A 16,373-nucleotide genomic window follows, 5' to 3' on the forward strand; every position below is an offset into this window, starting at 1 on the left:
TCAATTGTTGTTTTTGAAAACGCGCCCTAAAGCTATCCAATTTCAACAGTTAAAACAAGTATTACCTATCTTAGTAATACATATTAAAAACCATCAAAAATAAGTAAGCGGCCTTATTACATTTAAAAGCCCAAAACCTCAAACGTAATTAAAAGGATGTCCAGTTCACCAGAAGAAAATCAAACTTTCGAGCGGGTGGCCACTCAAATTCCTCATAGCTCCAAGCCCACTATGGTTGGGGATTTCCTACGTAGATGAAAATAAAAGGGGTGAGTTTGGGGAAACTCAGTGTGCAAGGAAAACCCATTCAAAGCCCAAGTCAGCTCAAGCCTATTGGGCCTAAGCCCATTCAGTAATGATGGTATCTGGGCGAGCCCTTTCAGATTACAATAAACGGGCCTTAGCCCTTATTCAGATAATGTATGGCCCATAGGCCCATTTCAAAATACATGCAACATCAATAACATATGCAAGCCCATTTGGGGAGACTACTCAACCCACCAACCACTACACTCCACCCGTACCAGCCATACACTCCATGTGGGGATAGCTCAACCCACCCAGCCCAACACTCCACAGTTGCAGCCTTGCTGCTCAGTTAACAGTAAATTGAGGCAAAGCCTCCAGTACGTGGACAAGCCACTTTCAGTACTTCCTCCGTCAATATCCCAATCCCATGCATTAGATAATAACAACATGGCATGCAGTAAATAACAACAGTCAAACATGCATTTAGGTCAATTTAACCTTAGGGGTATTTCGGTAATTTATCTACTAGGGGTAAAACTGTAAATTTTCCACTTTTAAAGGTATTTCAGTAATTTATCTATTTTAGGGTTTTTCATGCATATTCCTACCTTTCACGTACTAACAGAATTACGTACCGAGGGTTCTTACCGAATTGGGCCCGTTGGCCCATCATTCTAATTTTGGCCCATTAAGCCCAAAAATATCGAGGGCACAGAAATCATGCACTTTGCAGTCCAAGCATTGCAGCTTACCAAAAACATTAATCGATTTACCTCACGAGCATTCGCACACTCACAAATCTACAAAATATCGATTTTCGGCATTTTGGCTTTTCGGCTTTTGCCGATCTAGACTAAGAAAGAGGGTGTTAGTTACACACTTGTTTGCGACGATATGCTGACGAGATCCACACACGAACTGCCTACAATTAGATTACTAACACGTTAATCTAACTATTCAAATACAAACTACGTATTAACCCCTTACAATATTCGGTCAACCACACCTACAGATCATAGTAAGCTTATAAGAAATCAATAAGCAACTCATTAACAAATTTTTGTCAATGTTTACTACATAATCATAATTTCATTGCAAGCTGTCTTTCTGAGCAACAGTCACTAAATCATTTATAACTGGAGCTACGAAACTCCAAATCAAGTGCCGTTAATTTTCCTTGAAAATAGACTCATATATCTTCTATCCATAAAATTTTCAGAATTTTTGGTTTAGCCAATCAATACCAGATTTTTCTCAAAGTTTCCCATGTTTCACTATTTGACTAATCTGACCACTCTTCATTACGAATCAAATTTCTCATTGTACAGAATTCAAAATATGTTCTAGTTTATTTCATTTGAAACTAGACTCATTAAGCTTTAATTACATAATTTATTCAGCTTCTAATTCATCTCCCAAAATTTATGGTGATTTTCCAAAGTCACGTTACTGCTGCTGTCCCAAGCAGATTTATTACCAAATCACTCTTTCACACATACCTTGCATGCATGTTATTTAAACATGTATATCACCAATCAATCATCACATATCTGTGATTTTACTTAAGTATAATCTCCATTTCATCATTTTAAAGCACAACATGTTAGCTGATTTTTCCCTTTAACATCTAAGGCACATGCATGCTTATTTGTTTGGCTCAACTTCACCTATCTTCCATTTTTCATCAAAAGAACATGAAACAACAACCATTTCCTTCATTTTAATTCATGACTAAATGCTCACAACACAACTAAAAATCAAAATATACTTCAAGAGTTAAGGTAGAATCAAGAAGAACTCATGAACCTCAAAATAGAAGCAAGGTAGCAAGAACTTACCTTCAATTTTCCTCCTCCTAATGACCAAATACTCAAGAGCTTTCTCCTCTCCTTTCTCTTCTCTAACTTTTAGCTATGATGAACAAAGATGGACAAAACTTTGTTCTTTTCACCCCATTTTTCTTTTAATAAAACTTCATATTTCATCCATTTAATTCTTTAATACAAAAGACATGAAATTCTTATCATGAAACATTTACCTAACCCATTATCATGAAACATTTACCTAACCCATTATCATGGAATATTTACCTAATCCATTATCATGGAACATTTACCTAACCCATTATCAATTTGTATCAATTTGTACCATAAATTATGGATATCAAGTACTCATATTGTCTACAACAACATGATGGCTAGCCACTTCATGTAAAATGGGAGGTTTGTCATGCAAATCCTCCTATTTTGCACTCCTATTTATTTGGCCACTTCAATTTAGCCTATAGCATTTTCAAACATTTTTACATAAGTCCTATTTCATAATTTCACTCCCTTTTTCTTATGGAAAAAAAAATTAACTAAAATTGCCGGGTTCTATCTTAAGCTTGGGCTTTATAGAGGCCCACTAACATAATTAAACCTATGCCAACATTCACAGGATTCCCGAAAATTGGGGCGTTACACTTTTAAGGCTCACGCATATTACTTGTGTGTCTTAGGTAATCCTCGTAATTAGGACTCGATTTCGGTCATCGGAGAAGCTCTTAGAATAATGATTTCTAGGTTATGGATTTTTAAAATGATTTGGGACTTTTACGGACTATATGAGTTTATTTTGGATTTTATTATGGACTTTAATTTGGGTTTGTCTTAATAACTTTTTAGGACTTTATTTTAAGTTGCGGACTATGGCATGAGAAATTCTATTTCAATATTTTTAGGAAATATTGCATGGATTATTTTTATAGTATTTTTTCTTTTAAATGATCGTTAAATGTTTTAAAAATTATTAGTCGCTACAACTGTGTTTTAAAAACTAAGTTATAATACAAATATTTTTTAAATAAAAAGGAACAAATTAATTTCTACTAAAAAGAACATGATGTTTTCAAAAAAACTTGTTTCGAGGACAAATGGATTTTTCTTATGAAAACATACTGGCCATATTCATGGCCCATGTGATTACTCAAATTGGGTCGTAACGTCTAGGCCTGGTTTAAGGAGTTACATCAAGTGTAACGATTCAAATCAAACACAAAACCAGAAATAATTTACTTTACTTTCAGTTGGAAAGCAAAATTTTTTTCTCAATAGAAATCAATAGAATTTTTATTCTTAAAAATAGATTTAATACTTAGAAAATAAAATCTCAGTATCTTCAAACATAATAACAATATCTTAAAGTTGTGTATTTAGCCCTACCAATGCCATCTATTTATAGGGAGAAGAGGTGAGACCCTTGTTGAATTATAAAAGTCTACTTCAGTAGAAAAACGAAATCTTAGTTTAAGTAGGATTAGGTGCGGTGGCAACCCTAGTTAAACAAACTATGGTTTGTCGTCCCTAGCATTAAACATAAGGGACTTTTGGGCCTTTTCCATATCGGGTCCAATTACAAGAACTTCATGGACTTTCAACCCAGTACTTTATAATTCAATCCAACTCAATATTTATTTTTCTATTTCTCAAAATAAAATTTTAAATTAATTTAATTTCCCAATTAAATAATTTTCAGTCTAATTCTAATTCCGTTAAAGTCATGATAACTTTATAGTAAAAAGAATCTATGAGAAAATATATTTAATATTTCTACATTCAACGAATTCATTTTGACCAATTAATTTGAAAAGTAATGACATTCAACATTTATGTTTCTATCTTTTAGGAGTCATTCGCTTTAATGCCCAAAACAATGCGTCTCCCCAATTTAACTTGATAGACGAAATATTAGTCTTTCAATAGGTTTGCTCATTTTTTATTAGATTAATGACATGTTTAGGTTCGTCTACTAATATAAGTTTTCTTTTCGTATTACGATTTGACCACGTAATACTGCTTAGTATTAATTTAAACATTAGATAACCACTAAGCACCAATTTGATAGGTGAGACTGAGAAGAGATCCTATTGAGCACCAATTTGATTGTCCCAAGTTAGTTTAGTGAGGTCAAGAGATAAATATACTAAATCATCTAATTTGGTAAAGTGGTGACCGAGAGGTAAAATTGAGTCAATTAGAAGTTTAAGCCTTTTAAATTCTTAAACCAAATACTAACCAGCAACATGAAAGTCAACCAACCGCTTGTGTGTATTGAATTGTTAATTGCATAATTTTGATTATTTTACACTTTAGTCCTTTTTAGTGTTAGACAACTGACTAGTGTAACTTACCCTTGATTATGAATTGTCCTAATAAAGTAATTAGTAAGTAGTTAGCTAGACTTCCTATTTGCATGTTTGTTGCTTAGGAATCACTTTGTCCCTAACTCTCTTGAGTTCGATCCTTGGAATACTCGGATGTTCCATTGTAACACTATAAATATTACAACTTGACCTGTCACACTTGTAGTATACCGCTAGATATTTAGAAATAATTGTGTTGGTTCATAGCTCTGGTGTATGCACATCGGAGTGCAGTCAGGTCGAAACTAGGTTCGATTTTTTTTGCATCCCTAGCTATTTCACGTAGGGGTGAGCAAAACTCGATTCGACTTGAATTTCAAGTTATTCGAGTTTTATTATTATTTTAGTCAACTCATATAAGTAATTCGAGTTTCAAGCTCGAGTCGAGTTAAATTTTACAATTCAAATAATTTGAATAACTCAAATAACAAATTTGTGTAAATACCTTTTTACCCCTATCAATTTTGAAAATGAGTAAATTGGTCTCTATCTCAACAAAATTTAAAAATCAAAATAAATTTTAAATTTTAAAATATTTATAAAAATTCATTATTTATATTTTAAAATTAAAAATTCTAAAAGATATTCTAAACAACTTATAAAAAAGTTAAAGGTTTGAGTCTTTTTTAGTTGATTTAGGTGCAAATGGATGATTGAGTAATCAAACTCTCTAATTGTAGTGTTTGGTGAATCGAGGTTTGCAATAGCTTGTTGAGCTAAAATCTCCAAAACAAAAAATGCAGGGATGAATAGCTTTTTTTCATGGTTGATATAAAATGAGATATGTGAAAAGACATATCCGACCATGCTTAGTAAAAAATTACTCACTTTACCACATGGTTACTCAAAAATTACTCCATTTGTCACATATATCTATTTATTGAATATTTATTCACTCTTAATTTATTTTCAATTTAATTGTGTAAAATGATTTTTATGCAACTTTATATTAATTGAAATATGCTACTTGATAAATTTATTTAAAATGTGGCATAATTATCACTAATTTACATACTAAGGACATGACATAATTATCACTAGAAATTTAGTTTACAATTATATTGATACACTATTAATGTTTATTAATTTGCACAGTGTTAATATTTGCAACTTAAGAAATTTGTTTATTTAAATTTTCAAAAATATTTACTAATTAATTTCCCTAATAGATGTTTTATTCCCTTGGTAATAGTGTTTTATTTCAATAATTTCACCCAATAAAGACTAAAAATTATAAAAAATAAATATTTAATAATAAAATGTGTCATGCCCTTATTTGTTATTTTATAAATATCACTTTCAGTTAAATTTTAGCTAACACTTTTAAATAAATAGATAATAGAATTAGTTAGTTAAATTAATCGCTGCAATTTATTAACTGCTTATTTAAAAGTGTTAGTTAAAACTTAAATGAAAGTTGATATTTATAAAATAACAATTAAGGGCATGACACATTTTATTGTTAAATATTTATTTATCAATTGTGAAAGAGGAACTTTTTTTTAATTTTAAAATAATTTAGAATAATAAATTTTTGGACTGATATGTTTCTAGGGGATCTGATGTGGTATGGTGCACCCGCAAATCTGTTCATTGTCTTTTGGGCTTTATAAATTGTTCAAACTGGCACTTCTTACAACCCCGATACATAAACCAAAGCATAATTACAGTATATTTGGTTGGGTGTAATAGGAATAGATTACAGCCCAATTCAGTAGTCGATCACTAAACCAATGTTTGGTTGGCTGTAATTTCTATTACAGCCTGCATTGAATCCCTTCTTATTCAGGGAAAAGGCTGCATAGCCATTCCTTTACTCACCACCGAATAGGCATTCAATGGGATCCTTTTTTTCCCTTTTCAATTTTTACCCTCCTTCTTCGTTCTTTCTCTCTTTTTTTTTTTTTTTTCTGTTCTTCACTCGATATTACCTTCACCTTCAATTCCTCCTAGACGGTTGGCCATGAAGCTCTGGAGGTTGCCAAGACGGTTCTCGAAGTCGCCAACATCACTTGGACCGCCATGGAATGTTGCCACCTCCGTCACAACCCCGACGATGATTCTCCTGAAAATAATGACGCTTTCAAGCACGAAAAAGAATTGGAAACCCTAAAATCTGAAAATCAATCTCAAGAATCTTTTGGAACAGAACCTCAAACTCTTCAACAATCTCTCAGAATCTCCTGCTTATTTAAACGATTGTCCTCCTGAGGTTCATAAATTTCATAACCCTTTTTTCGTGTTTGATTTTATTTTCAGAACCTGTCAGCAAAGGTTATATTTTGCAAGTACAGTGCTAAGTTCTACTAAACATTTGATGTCATCCAAAAAATGCGTCATCCAGTGATCTACAACAAAAGTGAAGAATGCTCAAAATTTGAACAGATTAATCTATGAAAATTACTCTGTATGGAAAGACATCAGTGCTCTGTCATGTTGATTTCTAGTTGGTCACAACTCAGAAGCATACACATTCATAAGTAACATCAATATCAAAATGCCAATTTTTGCTATTGTGCTTATTAGATGAGAATGGCAATGTCTATTTTCACTGAATCCTGAAAATGAAAGATTTGTCAAGTATTACAAAGAAAATGGTTACTGTTATTCATATTCTGTTTGATGACTGGTGAAAATTGCGTGTATACTTGTTGCTAAAATTGTATGCAGTTCACGGGTTCAAAAGTTGTGGAACGCTAAAATGACCATTTTTCAGGTACTCATTATGGCATTTGTATACCTCTGAGCTAATATAAGTTTGGTTTTATTTAGAGTGACAGATGTTGTTTAGATGGACTAAATTAAAATGCTTGTTTCATAGTGCTAAACCTATTGTTTGAAAACCACTCATTTTAAGCTTAAAAAGTATGCCCTTTTGGATTTTTAAGACTGTGGCTAAACTTTTCATTTGGTCCCTAGCTGCTATCCTCTTATCACCCAATTGGATACAAACTATAGCTACAAGTTTTGTGTTATAATAGGCAAGATTTTGAAGGTCGTCCCTGACTTTCTATCTGCTTGGTTATGGGTTCAAACCTTGAAACAACCTCTGTGAATAGCGAAGGCAGCATACATTAGACCTGCCCCTGTTTATAGCCAAGATCCTTGTGCACTATGTACGACCTTTTTTTTGTGTGTGCTTGGATAGATTTCATTCAGTTGTATCATTGATAACAGAATTAAGATTGACGGCCTATGAAGATTTTTCTTTTCAGAATATTTAAGAATGCATGTTGTGCCATATAAAGCGAGTATTTGGTTCCATGTTGTAACTATTAATGTTGCTTTGAATTTTGCAGCTACTATGATAAATCATATTACTTGAGACACAAATATGTCTGAACCATTTTTAGAGGTTGATGTGAAGTTGAATATATGTCTTGAGGTTGTTATCTTATTGGCTTCAAATATCATGGTAGTTACTTGGATATTTAACTTCAATTATGCCCCGTGACAAAACATTGTTCTTTTGGGTTGTCCAGAATCCATCTTAGATGTTTTTGCCTTCCAAAATAATATGAAATTGTTAAGTTTTGCAGTTCCTTTTAGGTTTATTGAATTTCATAATTTTTAGGCTCCTGGTGCGTTACGTTAATTTGGGAGCCCCTTTGACAGACAGTTCTGGCTCATATGATTCGATTTATAGTTTACTTCTGTAAAATCTTGATTCTATTCATATTTTTTAGAATGTCAGCATGATAATGTGATTGTATTTCTGTTCTAGTATGCTAACATGTTTAATTATCACATCTTTCTAGCTGTTTAAGCAATGATTTTTTATTTTACTTTGACAACATTATGGATGAGGTTGAATTTTGTAAACAGATTTACATGCGACCTTTTATTTTACTGCCAACTTTAGCTGTCAAGGGTCCGGGAAATATGTAAGTATATCTTGTTTAATTGCAGCATACAGATGCTAGGGTTATGTTTATGTATCCTACCTTATCCATTTTCACATTTATCTTTTGGGGCTTGCAAGATTTAAGGAGCCTCTCCAACTATACTATTATTTCATTACTTTAGTATATTCATTTAATATATATTGAAGGATAATTAGTATGGTTGATTAAATCGCATTACATAGTGTCTGACACAAACTTAATCGTCTACCTCAAATACCGTTTTATTAGGACAGGAGGGGGGATTTTCATTTTCACTCGCTAATTTTTCCATGCATATATTATAAAATGGATTTGTTATTAATACAGAATGATACAAGCTCTACTGGATAAACTTGTTCCTTTGCTTCTTCAGCAACTAGTGCAAGATTATAGCAACTGGGTTCAACTCCAAAAGCAGCTGATAAATTAGCTTCTTTGTTCATATCTGCTAGTAAGCCTTTCACCCGTTAACTGTTTTATTTTTCCTAATTTGTGTTTCTTTGTCTCAGTTCACTCGCTTTTTTTCCCTGTTATCATTAAAGTTCTGATGATTGACTTAAACTATTTGACACCATAATATGTTGATAAATTAACAAATAATTCCAAAATTTGTCTTCTGTGTGTCAATGTTCGCATAAGCATTCTTAGTCTCATTGTGGCTGCTCAAGGCAGATTCTGCTTTGTAAAGGGGCAAAACACCAATCAGCTAACAGGCTAAAGCTAGGTGCAGGCTCGCCATTCTTGTTGGTCCGTTTCCTTTATTTTGTTAGGTTTTACATTTTCTTTATAAATTATAGTATTAAATATCGAAATTTGTAAAGTGATGATTACTCCATTTTAAGGCTACCTGTTTTTGGTAATTGATAGCTTAATTATTAAGGTTTTAGTGATAAATTTTATTAATTTCTATTCTTGATTCATTTAAGACATTGACTCATACTTCATACACATCAAATTTTGAATAAGAATTTTAAATCCGGCTTCATCTACCCTAATCCACAGCATGATTGTTGATACACCAAATGTGGAAAGATGGAATATTACAGATTTGATAAGATTTGGATGTAAGATTTTCAATTAAATATTTTGAGTTATTTCATCTCACAAATTAGGAGGATGGATGTTCAAACTTTTATACCAAAGTTTAGAAGTACATCCTCTTAACTATAAAAGAAAAAAACCAATTAATTTAATCGGTTAGCAGTTTTTGAATTATTTTATATTTATAATACATAATAAAAATTTAACTATATAAACCCAAGTCAATATTTTGTTTAATTAATTTTTTTAGCTAAAATCAATGAAATATTTTGTTAAAAATGTTTAGAGTAAACCAATTACACCCTAAATATGATATCATAGGATGAATGTAGAGCTAGCTACACTCATTAAAAATAATATCATAGGATGAATGTAAAGCCACTAGAAAAGATGCTCAAACAACCGCTGATATTATTAAAGAAATAGATGTTGAGGATGTAGATACTACAAATACTCATGAACAGAGAGCCGATTTTGTTGAATGAAATTTGATAAATATGTATTGTTCATTTTTCTTTGATAGTGTTTGGATATTATGTTTGGATGTAAAATATAATTATCAAGTTATTTATTACTTCTAATATTTTATTTTTATTGTAGAATAATTAATTTATTTGTTTCACTAATAATATTTTAGCACATTAAATATGTATTGCAATTTAAATATAATAAAATAGATTATATATTATTTTTATACTATTATATATTATGATTTTTAATAATAATTTTATTAAATTATATTTAATAATAATTATTTTAAAATATGGTTAAATTATTTATTATTTTATTAAATTATTTTTAATAATAATCTTATTAAAATTTAATAACAATAACAATAATTATCTACCTACAAAAATTCTGCTAAGAATATTCTGGTTATTTTAGTTTTTTCTTTATACTATTAGAATATAATTCCATCTAATCTATTCAACTAAATAATTGAATTACTGATTACAGCTGTATTCTAAGAATATTCTATTACAGTGATCCAAAGTTACCCTTAGCGTTGCTATGAAGCCCTTTCTTTCAAAATCAAAGTCTGATGTGGTCGTGCCCAAAGGTAAAGTAATTCGATTCTCTATTTTGATATTTATTTTTGATCTAGCATTCCGATAAATGTAAAGGGATCTTTTCATTTCACTTTGTTTAAGAAACGATTTGTTTAGTACTTCATTTCTATGGCTTGCGTTTCGAATTATGAGAAGCTTTGTTGCGTTTTCTATGATTTGAAGGTTTATTCGATGAAATATTCTAGATACGTTGTTTACCATTGATTTTATGTATGATTATTATTATTATTTTTTAAATTCTCAAAGCAACTTTATGGAAATGACGTCATGGCATTGATTTTTTGTTTAGATCTATTTGATTCGTTTGAAATTTGTTTATTGATTGGAAAATAGTATATTTGAGTTATTCTTTCTAATATAATATCCGTGTTTTAGCTCGAAAAGAAATAAAGAAAATGATGTCTGCGAATTTTCATTATATTCAGGGATCAACAACTAGGGAAGAGAAATGGGGCTGACTTTCACCAAGCTTTTTAGCCGGCTTTTTGCCAAGAAGGAGATGCGAATTTTAATGGTGGGTCTTGATGCAGCCGGTAAAACTACCATCTTGTACAAGCTGAAGCTTGGAGAGATTGTCACCACTATTCCCACCATCGGTAAGCGCTCGTATTCCAAATCTTTTTCGTTGTGTTTATCTCTTTGTTTGGTGATTATATTTATCTTTAAATGTATATTAGAGCTATTGTATTTATTCTGTTCTCACGATTGCTTGCCCTTTATTTAGATACTCCTTTATTCCAAATCCTTCATTTTTTAATTTTTTTTAAAAGTTCAATATATTTCGAAAATAGCACTTTATATTTATGTTCGAATATGTAAGATACAAGTGTTAGGTTTGGATCCTTTAAAAGAAATAAATAGTCTAGATAACATAGATGATGTCTATTTTCATGTACTCCATGGAACAAATTTGCTAGCAAAGCATGTAATCCATTCTGTCCCTGACTATTTCATAATGTGATTTTGTTTTGTACAGTAACTTGTTCATGTTTGTGATGTATTTATCCTTGGTCATGGTTCATCATACATGTTTTCTCTTTTCAGGATTTAATGTGGAGACTGTTGAATATAAGAACATCAGTTTCACCGTGTGGGATGTTGGTGGTCAGGACAAGGTATCTCTTTATTGCTATACTTAGCCTGGTTATTTCAACAACATTGTATTCTGGCACATTAATAGTTAGGGCTCTTTGCATAGTCTGATATCAATGTCTTGACTAACCAAGAACATCCTTGCTTTTCATTATTAATCATGCAGATTCGTCCATTGTGGAGGCATTACTTCCAGAATACACAGGGTCTCATCTTTGTTGTTGATAGCAATGACAGAGATCGTGTTGTTGAGGCGAGGGATGAATTGCATAGAATGCTGAATGAGGTATGATAGGTGACAATTTAAGTGGAACCACCTTTGTTTTTACGCTATTGTTTATGCATGTACTTTATTGCTGTTATAAGTGGCTTTTGGATGCTATATCTTATGTGTTCATATAAAAACAAATTTAGCAGTCGTAAGCTAGCAAAAGGACAGTTTTGTGTTAATGGCTCTTCTATGGTTGGGTTTTGGGAATTGGATGTCCTCTGCCCTGCCCTTGCTAGTTGTTGGGGTTCTTTATTTATCTTGACTGATTAAATTGTTTGAGAAAAATCTAGCTGGCATGATTCATGTTACTTGATCTTTCTATTGCAAAGACTGTGATGACAATCATGTGTGGTTGACTGAATGCTGATTTGAAAACCATTTGGATTCAAAGAAACATTATGATGCTTGAAAGTACAAATATCAGAAGCTTATGATTGAATTCAATGAAATTGGTCTCATAAACTATGCTACTGGTTTTCTTCCATATATTTTTTCTTCAAAGTAGTTTAATGTTCCAAATAATAATTTTTTGACCTTATTCATGTCAATGCCAAAATTATCAAATGAAAATGGATTAGATATTGAAATATTGAGAATAATATCAAGAGCACGAGTTGAATCTTCTGCTGTTGGTTTAGTTTTGCTGGACTTTGATGATTATGCTATTTCTTGTTCTGCAGGATGAGCTGCGAGATGCAGTGTTGCTTGTATTTGCAAACAAGCAAGATCTTCCAAATGCAATGAATGCTGCTGAAATAACTGATAAGCTTGGCCTCCATTCCCTTCGACAACGTCACTGGTAATGCTTTTGTGTTGTGTTTTACTGCCATAGTTTGCAATCTTCTCATTCATTAACACTGACGCACCTTGGTGGTAATTTCAGGTACATACAGAGCACCTGCGCAACCTCTGGTGAGGGGCTTTATGAGGGTTTGGATTGGCTTTCCAACAACATAGCTAACAAGGTAATAATGGAGAACTATCACGCGTATACTGATCATTTTGCTTAATCCGTACATCCTTGAACAATAAGTTCAAACTTTATGGTCAAACTGTTTGATATTTGTTGTTGTTAATTCTATATATGCTTATGTTCACCTGTTTTCTGCAGGCCTAAAGCCATTAAGAGGATTATTGCAATATGGGGAAATTCTGGATGCAGGAGTGAACATTGTTTCAAGTGTTTTTCCTTTTTATATATAGCTGTAATTATCCTTTTTCTCATCATTTTTCATCTGAGACAGTTGGCTTCTTGTTGTTATGCGTTTTTCTTCTGATGATGAGCATTGTAGTGTAGGATCTTATAGCTGCATTGGAACTAGAAACTATTGACTTCGTTTTTAATATGCTGCCTATAGAGTTTTTAACTCCACCAGTGAGAAATTAAGGATGAGATATTTTCTAGGAATATAATTTCATTTGGATGCAAATACTTATGTTAGGTAATGATTAGTGGTAGGTTTCATGTTTATGGCTAAAATGTTAAAATAGCTATTAAACTATATTATGATTTTTTTAGATACAAGTCATTGTACTTTTCCCATACCCAAATAAGCCCTCGAGTTATCTTTTGATTTGTACCTAAGGAAGCAGCCCTGAAGAGATGGGTTTATGGTAAAGGGTTTATTTAGGTATAAGTTAAAGGTTAAAGGCTTATTAAGATGCAGTTAAAAGGTTATGGACTTAATTCAGGTATACAAGATGTATGGGGGCTTATTTATATAAAATGTTAAAGTTTAAGAGCCTTCTTAATATTTATCCATTGTTTATTGAATAAACAATAGATATTTTAACAAGGGATAGAGGTTATTGAGAGGTTGAATTTGAGTATGGTATACTTCGAACACACTCTTTTGTCACTTTCAAGTGAACTTTGTTTTCCTTTGGGGTCTTCGCGACTACAAATAAGATTCTTCCATTTCAAACGAGAGAGATGAATCAACACATGGGAATTAAAATAAAATATAATAATTGCGGCTTTGTTGTAAGTGTGACAAGTTAGTTGTAATATTTGTAGTGTTGCAATAAAATACTGGAGTATTCTAAGGATTGAACTTAAGAGATTAAATGAGTTAATGTGTTTATTAAGTCAATTATATGATGAACAATTATTAATCTAATTGAGTTGGAAATTATTAGTGCGAATTCACATTTAAAATTGTTTATAAACTAAAATTAAACTATTAATTAAACTAACTAAGCTAAACTTTCTTCATAATGTTTTAGCTAATGTAAATGATTAAATGACGGTAGATTGATTAGTTGAGTGCTAATTAAACTAATAAATCTACACTGTTTATAATGGTTGTCACTTTTAGTTAGGAATCTCCTCTCGGTCTCATCTTAGACTAAAATATACCACCTAAGGTCACCTTTTGGTCTTACCTAGGCATATAGATTAGTTCCCAGTATGGGTGTTTATTCGGTTAACCGACCTGAATTACCACTAATCAAATTAATCAACCATTTTAAACCCTTAACTATTAACCGAATAAAAAATTTTTCAAAAAAAATTAACGAAACTGAACTTTTTTGGTTAATTCGGTCGATTAACCGGATTAATTGAAATTTATATGTTTTTTTATTTATGGTTAAAACAAGTAAAAAAATTAACCGAATTACTCGAACTACCCGAATTACCTGAATTAAAGTATTAACCGAATTAAAGAATTGAATCACAACATAATTAAAAACAGTACATAAGTCTTGAAATTAACACATAATTAAAATGTAAGTCTTCTCCACTTGTATCTATTTCTTCTCTCCAAAAGATTTCCATTTGCATTATACCTACAAAATAATAAGTACAAAAAATGAACATATAACAGAAATATATGCATTTTTTAAAAAATCAAATAATATAAACAAATGAATAGATTGTAAGTTAACAAGAGTAAGAAAGTAAGCATACCCTTCAACTTACGAAAGCTCATGAATTTAGGGTAAGTTCAAATGCATTCCAAGAAAAGTCTAAACATTGAATTGGTTAAATAAGTTAATGTAGGAGTGATATGGTAAAAAAATTGAAACTATTAAAATAAAATAATAAATATACCATTTTCAATATTGTCAAGCTCTTGGATTTGTTATTCAATCTTTTTGGTGTCTTTTTGTGATAATGATTTTTGAATCTAATCTTGAGCATACACAAGAGCTTGTACAGTTTTATGAGTTAAAGAACTCTTATATTGTTCAAGCACACGCCCCACGATACTAAATGCAGACTCTGAAGCAACCGTAGATATTGATATAGCTAACACATCTCTGGCTATTTTTGAAAGAGTAGGAAATCTAGGGCTATTCACTTTTTACCACAATAAAATATCAAAATCTTCAACAAAATCCTCATTAGCCTCAGCTAGATATTTATCCAATTCAGATGTTTTATCCTCACCACCATTTTCCAACTCATGCTTTTTATACAAAACTTGCATACACTTTTTCATTTTTTGTTGTACTACACCGAGAGAAACATGTGCTGGCACACTTGATTGGCTACAAGTACTATGAAGTGAAGGCTTATACTCATCAAATAATTCATACAAAGCTTCCTTTAATTTTTGCATCATTTCACAACCTTTTTCAAAATTAGACATTTCACTAAGCGCAAATGCAAGATACTTTAATTTTTGTCTAGGATCTAGAACATAAGCAACAATTATTGTGACAGCCCTAATTTGACCCTAGTCGGGAAGTGGTTTCGGGACCACAAAATTGAGTCACAAAAATAATTAAATGTTATATTCTGTGATTATTACATGTGAAAGTGCATAAGTGAAAATTTCATGCTTTGATTTTGTCATTTGTGAGTGAAATTATGAAATAGGACTTATGTGAAAAATTTTGAAAATGCTATAGGCTAATTTGTAGTGGCCAAATAAATAGTAGTGCAAAATAGGAGGATTTGCATGTCAAACCTCCCATTTTATGTGTAGTGGCCGGCCAAGGTGATGGGTATTAGATAATATATGTATTTTAGCATTATAATAGTTATAATGGATGATGGTCATGATGAACAACATGTGCAAATTTTTTTATTGAAGTTATGGCATAGGTATGGCACAAATTAATATATGCCATTTTGTGTCATAAAATGTTTAGGAATAAAGAATAATAAGAATAACAAAAGGGAAGTAAAGGAAGGTTTTTGTTCATTCTTGGTTCTTCATAGCCGAAAATTGAGAGAGCAAATAGGGGAGGAAACCCTTGAATATTCGGTCACTAGGAGGAGGAAAATTGAAGGTAAGTTCTTGGTACTTTGCTTCTATTTTGATGTTCATGGGTTCTTCTTGATTATACATACCTTAACTCATGAAGCATATTTTTGATCTTTGGTTGTTTTGTGAACATGTCATGAATTGAAATGAGGGAAATGGTTGTTGTTTCATGTTCTTTTGATGAATAATGGAAGATAGGTGAAGTTGACCCAAGCAAATGAGCATGCATGTGCCTTAGATGCTAAGGGGGAAAATCGGCTAACATGTTGTGTGTGAACTTGGATAATATTGAGTAATGTTTGTGCTTTAAAATGATGAAATGAAGTTTATGCTTAAGTGAAATTATAGGTATGTGATGATGGATTT

The 16,373-nt window shown here is 31.5% G+C and overlaps 1 protein-coding gene and 1 long non-coding RNA gene across 4 annotated transcripts; both read left to right on the plus strand.

The window, feature by feature from the left end:
- Positions 1-6,076: 6,076 nt before the first annotated feature.
- On the plus strand, positions 6,077-9,210 carry LOC128293066 (uncharacterized). Its single transcript, XR_008283103.1, has 3 exons — positions 6,077-8,316; positions 8,644-8,767; positions 8,985-9,210. It is a non-coding gene; the product is annotated as an uncharacterized LOC128293066 (long non-coding RNA).
- Positions 9,211-10,267: 1,057 nt separating this feature from the next.
- Positions 10,268-13,203, plus strand: LOC108453252 (ADP-ribosylation factor 2). Of its 3 annotated transcripts, none has more exons than XM_017751253.2 (7): positions 10,268-10,417; positions 10,853-11,023; positions 11,472-11,542; positions 11,686-11,805; positions 12,471-12,589; positions 12,674-12,755; positions 12,902-13,203. In XM_017751253.2, exons 2-7 carry the CDS (start codon positions 10,876-10,878, stop codon positions 12,905-12,907), a joined length of 546 nt encoding a protein of 181 aa, XP_017606742.1. In that variant the 5' UTR covers positions 10,268-10,417; positions 10,853-10,875; the 3' UTR covers positions 12,908-13,203. The 3 variants fall into 3 exon arrangements, with proteins under 3 accessions (XP_017606742.1, XP_017606743.1, XP_017606744.1); XM_017751254.2 differs by having other exon boundaries at positions 10,412-10,475; XM_017751255.2 differs by lacking the exon at positions 10,268-10,417 and adding an exon at positions 10,420-10,589.
- The last annotated feature ends 3,170 nt before the right edge of the window (positions 13,204-16,373 follow it).

Source organism: Gossypium arboreum, chromosome 5 (genome assembly GCF_025698485.1).
Source record: "Gossypium arboreum isolate Shixiya-1 chromosome 5, ASM2569848v2, whole genome shotgun sequence".
Classification (NCBI taxonomy): Eukaryota; Viridiplantae; Streptophyta; class Magnoliopsida; order Malvales; family Malvaceae; genus Gossypium; species Gossypium arboreum.